Source organism: Lathyrus oleraceus, chromosome 2 (assembly GCF_024323335.1).
Source record: "Lathyrus oleraceus cultivar Zhongwan6 chromosome 2, CAAS_Psat_ZW6_1.0, whole genome shotgun sequence".
Taxonomy (NCBI): Eukaryota; Viridiplantae; Streptophyta; class Magnoliopsida; order Fabales; family Fabaceae; genus Lathyrus; species Lathyrus oleraceus.
This window is the reverse complement of record NC_066580.1, coordinates 379,949,241-379,954,978: the sequence shown is the minus strand read 5'-3', so window position 1 is coordinate 379,954,978 and position 5,738 is coordinate 379,949,241. Positions and strand designations below refer to the sequence as shown.

General features: G+C 34.4%; 1 protein-coding gene across 1 annotated transcript; it reads right to left on the bottom strand.

Annotated features, from left to right (window-relative positions):
* Window positions 1–2,100, bottom strand: LOC127123352 (uncharacterized). Its single transcript, XM_051053577.1, has 4 exons — window positions 1,512–2,100; window positions 940–1,347; window positions 523–740; window positions 1–81 (listed from the first exon to the last, which is right to left on the bottom strand). The coding sequence occupies exons 1-4, from the start codon at window positions 2,098–2,100 to the stop codon at window positions 1–3; spliced, it is 1,296 nt and encodes a 431-aa protein (XP_050909534.1).
* Window positions 2,101–5,738: the final 3,638 nt, after the last annotated feature.

Genomic DNA, 5,738 nt, shown 5'->3' with positions numbered 1-5,738 from the left:
CTAAATATAGAACCATATTTTGCAGATTCCTAAAACAGAAACATTGTACATTTTGCCAATTTTACAATCTGAAACATTGTACTACAAATATTCATTGATTAAACCAAATTTAAACCCGAAATGACACACACTTTATAATTTTACATTAAAACTAAAATAAAGGATTATAAAACAAAAGCAATGTCCAAAATTGAATGTTTTGTAGGTTGTCCAATAGGATTTGTCATTGGTCCTTAAGCACCTATAGTTTGAACAACATTTGAAACTAATTATATCAATCAACAACAACTTTAAATATATAGTACAACGATTAAAAGGAGTAAAATGATTAATTATAAACTTCAAAGAGATATAAAACATATACTTACTAGTTTTACCATATCCCCTCTTCATGATCACGACGAATAGCATGCACATCATTTGAATCTTTTTCTTAAGATGCTTGACGTACATATGTTGCTAAACAAGGCATCTCATAATTAAAATCCTAATTTTTATATGTACTATTGGGAAGATGTTTACCTTGAAGAACAATTGACCTCTAGTGTTAGAAGAAGATTTAGAAATGTCGTATGCACTCCAAGTAATTACATTAAACTTAGACCCACGTGACAACCATTTGCAAAGATCCGATGCACTACTATCTTTATAAATACTTTCATTAAACCAATTTATGAAAGTTTTGTTATGCTCTATCAACAATCCTTTGCAAATATCCGATGCACCACTCTCTTTAAATACTTTCATTAAACCAATTTATGAAAGTTTTGTTATGCTCTAACAACAACCATTTATTATTCATCCGGGGGAAATTTTCCTTTACAAGACTTTTGTGAGCAGACAAGTTAGGTTGAACTTCAGTAAGGTTATTTAATATATGCAAATGTGGTTGAAGAACTACTTCTCAGGAAAATGTCTTAACATTTAAACCTTGAATACCTCTACCATCATAAAATCCATCATGACGAGACTCGGGAATTCCTATAAAGCAAGCTTTTGACAAATAGTTTATACAAAATACAATATCTTCTTTTGTGATGTACCTTTCTACGTTCGAAGCTTCCGGACGGTGATGATTCTTTGTATACCCTTCAAAAATCTTCATGTAACTCTCTACCGAATACATCCACCGTAAATAAACTGAACCACAAATTCTAATCTCCCTTACTAGATGAACAACTAATTGAACCATAATGTCAAAGAATGATTGAGGGAAAAACATCTTTAATTGGCACAAGATAAATGCAGCTTCGTGTTCCAAGTCATCTAAATTTCTAGGATCAATAACTTTACTACATATAGCATTGAAGAATAAGCACAATCTCGTTATAGTTACCCTTACATTTCCTGGTAAAATGCCATGGATAGCCAGTGGTAGAAGTTATTACATCAAGACATGACGATCATGAGATTTCAAGCCAACTTATTTTTTATCGTTCTCTGACACAAGTTTCTTCACATTTGATGAGTACATTAAGGAACTTTGAGACCCTACAAACAATCACAAAAACTTTTTTTTTCTTTTTTAGAAAGAGTGTGACATGCTAGGGGCAAATAGGTTATATTTCCTACTTCTTTTAGGGTTAACTCTTGTCGTATATCCATCACAACCATATCTTCGCGGGATTTCTTAGTATCTTTTGTCTTGCCTTTAATGTTAGTAAGTGTTCCAATCATCCTATCACATGCATTTTTCTCCACGTACATCACATAAAGACAATGTCTTACATCAAGACTAGACCAGTATGGAAGATAAAAGAATATTGACCTCTTTTTTCCAAATATTTTTCTCCATAGACTTTTTTGTTTCTTTCCAAACACAACCTTTATGTATTGTTGTTTTCCATAAACTTCATTCCCAGTTAAGGGCTTTGGAGCGATATCAAACTCCCACTCTACATTAAAAGCCTTCCGCAATCTACGATATGGATGATTAGGTCTTAGAAATTTTCGATACCATAGATAAACTATCTTTTTTCCATTTTGTAATTGGTAGTTATATGTATCAACTTCACATATAGGACGCACTTTATGTCCCTTGACGTTGTATCCAGACAAATTACCGTATGTGGGAAAGTCATTGATTGTGCAAAACAACATGTCACGCAACTTTAAGTTATCACCTATATACACATCATCAACATCAACACCTTCCTCCCACAAAAGTCTTAAATCTTCAATCAATGACGTTAAATAAACATCAATTTTGTCCCCTGGTTATTTTGGACCCGAAATCATCATCGATAGCAACATATACTTGTGCTTCATGCACATCCATAGAGATAGATTATAAAGTATGAGGAGAACAGACCATTGTAGCGGGGTATTCGTTACCATTAGAGATATTGACTAAATCCAAGGTAAATCATACAAGTCGAGTCGCCACCGCACTTCTATTTGTCCAAAGGAATGGTTAGAAAGCGAACAAAAACCTAAAAGTTTTATCCAATCAAAAACTAGTAAAAATGTCAGAGATCTGGGTAAGGGGGTTGGTTATGCAATGGGAAGGTATTAGGCACCCAAAACATCCTAGGTACTCCTAGGGAGCCCTTTTCACAATTGTTGTAAGGTTGGCATTTTGTGAAAATTTATTTGTGCAAACATGATTGAAGGGATGGGAAAAGTGCGTATGTTTATCTAATGTACTACTTACTAAAAGAGAGGTCAGAAGAAAATGACTCGCACGGACGTCGCATCCACTGCATACGTATCTCATCTGAATCTGAGAATCAGAGTCTTCGTAGCTCGGCTACCTATGGGTTAAAGAGGAGTGTGCTCGCTAAGACATCGCGTCTTATGCCTACGTATCTCATCTGGGATGAAAATCAGAGCAAAACGTAGTTCGACCACCTATGGGGTAAGGGTTGTATTTTGGGGTGAACGACGTTACTACGCAATCTACCGGATGCTCGACCTTTGGAGACTTACTCGCCTGTATTACACTACGCCAAAAAGGTTTTTTAACAGCGCATCTTAGACAACGCTTTTAAAAGAAAGCGCTGTCTAAGGTTAAAATAAAAATAAAACACGGAAAATGTTCTAAAAAAATAATGAAAGCGCTGTCTAAGGGGGGGTCTTAGACAGCGCTTTTAGAAAGCGCTGTCTAAGACCCCCCCTTAGACAGCGCTTTTAGAAAGCGCTTTTAAATATAGACCTTAGTCAGCGCTTTTGAGAAAGCGCTGTTTAAAGTCTTTCAATTAAAAAAAAAATTAAAACCAAAAGCGCTGTCTAAGGTGGGGGTTTAGAAAGCGCTTTTGGAAAGCGTTGTCTAAGGCATATCTTAGAAAGCGCTTTCCACAAAAGCGCTGTCTAAGGTCTAATTAAAATTAAATTTCAGACTTCTATTTTCGTTCTCAGTTCTTTTTGTTTTCCCTCCTGCGATTAAACCCCTCCAGCGAACCCTAACAGCGAACGAGAATACATTGTAATCATTCGGCAGGCAGTTCTTTTTGTCGTTTCTGCTTGTGCATTCCTTGAACACAAGCAGCATATTGTCTCCGCCGAGGTATGTTTTGCATGTTTTTTTTTCTTCATTTGTTTATTTATTTTAAAAATAATGATTTATTAGCTTTTTAATTGGTTTTTTCATTTCCTTGTTTCTTGATGAGGAGTTGGGATACTTTTGTTTTATCTTTTGCTTATGAAATGCAAGAGCAATGGTAAACTCCAATTAACATAGCTATTTGGGATAAAGTAGTTCTGTTGGGATTGTATGTTGAAATTTTTTCACTTTCATGGATTCTACAAACGGGCACAAATGTTTCTCATTATATTAAAATATAAATATTTTTTGCTCTCTTGTTTAGATATGAATGTGAGTGCTTTCACGTTTAGAGATTGAGCATGCATAAATATGCAGTGTATATTGCTGTCAATTTGTGGGCAAATGTAAAATTTCTAAATATTAACATGAGTGGAAGCACTTCTGAAAAAGGCGTGTGTCTTTGTGATTATTATAAGTCGTGTTTGTGGAGGAGTCCTAAATATCATCAATATATGAGATATTTGGATTTATATTGATAATTTGCTAATTTTCTCGTTGTGTCATATATTGGGGGTCAGTCCTAAGACAAAGACACAATGATCAAATTTAAATTTGCGACTATTCACATCTCATGTAATTTTTACTTCCAATTTATGAAGCACGCACAGTGAGAAAATGTTGAGCTTCTCTTGTATTCAAAATCTAGAAATTTGGGTTTATAACTTCACTTTTTCTAAATTTATTTTTATTACATTAAAATTTAATAGGGTATCACTTTAAAATCTGTCATACCACAACTTTTGGATTCTAAAATATTGAATAGGTAATTTTTTTTCTTTTTAACTGTGAAAGTGTTGTTCATCTCACTTTCATTCTAAAGGAACAAGATTTTGGAGTTATTGAGCACATTTGGGTGTTTGATTACGAGAAGTTTCAGATTCCCATCTTTGGTTGCAAGTGGGTGAATAGTAGTGGCATACGAATGGATAAGTCTGGATTTTTGCAAGTAGATCTTACTAGGGTGGGGTACAAAGATGAACCTTTTATTCTAGCATCTCAAGCTAAACAAGTGTTCTATGTGAACGACCCGAAGAGTACAAAATGGTCTATAGTGCTTTTCTCTAACAAAGTGACTGATGATAGCGGTGTCGATCAATGTGATATTGATGTTGAGAATGAGTCATGCATTAGACGGAATGAGTTGAATAGAAATGATGAAGTTGAGGATCTTATACCGGATGAGTCATATATAAGAAACGATCATAATGAGGGAATTTGGATCAATTCATCCGTACGCATTGCTAAGAAACAAGTGATTAATATTCCAACAAAGAAAAGAAAGAGATGTTAGTGACTTAGGTAAATTATCCATGGTTTCTTTATTTATTTTTTTCAATTGTTTTGATTATAAGTTATATGTGATAATGCATGATTTCATTATATTTTTGTTTTCAATTGCTTTGATTATAAGTTATATTTGATATTTGATGGTTTCCTTGGTTTATTACAGGTTAGACATGGCTGATGACCAACATGAGGAAGTTAGTAAAAAAGTATCCGCGGAAGAAGAAATTCGAAGAGGCATCACAGTAATGAGAAGGGTTGTCCAAGGAAGATCTCGAGGCATCATACTAGATGTCTATTGGAGCAACCAGGGACAGCTTATAGAACCTAATGGGCATACCTTAACTAGTTTTATCGGTGCACTAGTAAGGAATGAAATTCCCATTACATGTGATGATTGGAGAAACAAAGAGCTGAATGAGTCCAAAGAAAAAATTTGGAGTGAGATAAAGGTACAATCATTTGGCCCTTAATTATACGGTATCAATTATGTTTTTTCAATTACCGATACTAACTATCAATCTGTATGTTTTTCTTAGCGATGTTTTAACATCGAAGAAGAAAGAAGAGGTTTTTGTATGAAATTGGCCGGAAAGCTTCTAAGAGGGTTTCGGACATTTTTATCATCCAAGTTCCTTAAGGATGCGGATGGTAATTTTGTGGATGCGGAGCTTCCTAAAAAATATGAAAGTTTGATATCGGCTGAAGAATGGGAAGCTTTCAAATCCAAAAGACAAGACCCGGTTTTTCAAAGAATAAGTGCTACAAATCGGGAAAGAGCATCAAGTCCCGCATATCCGTACCGTTGTCAATACATATATTAGGTAAATCCGGTCTACTTTGTTTTATTAATTAAACAACTTATGTTAATGATGTTTACTTTATGTTAATCCGGTTTACTTTATGTTTC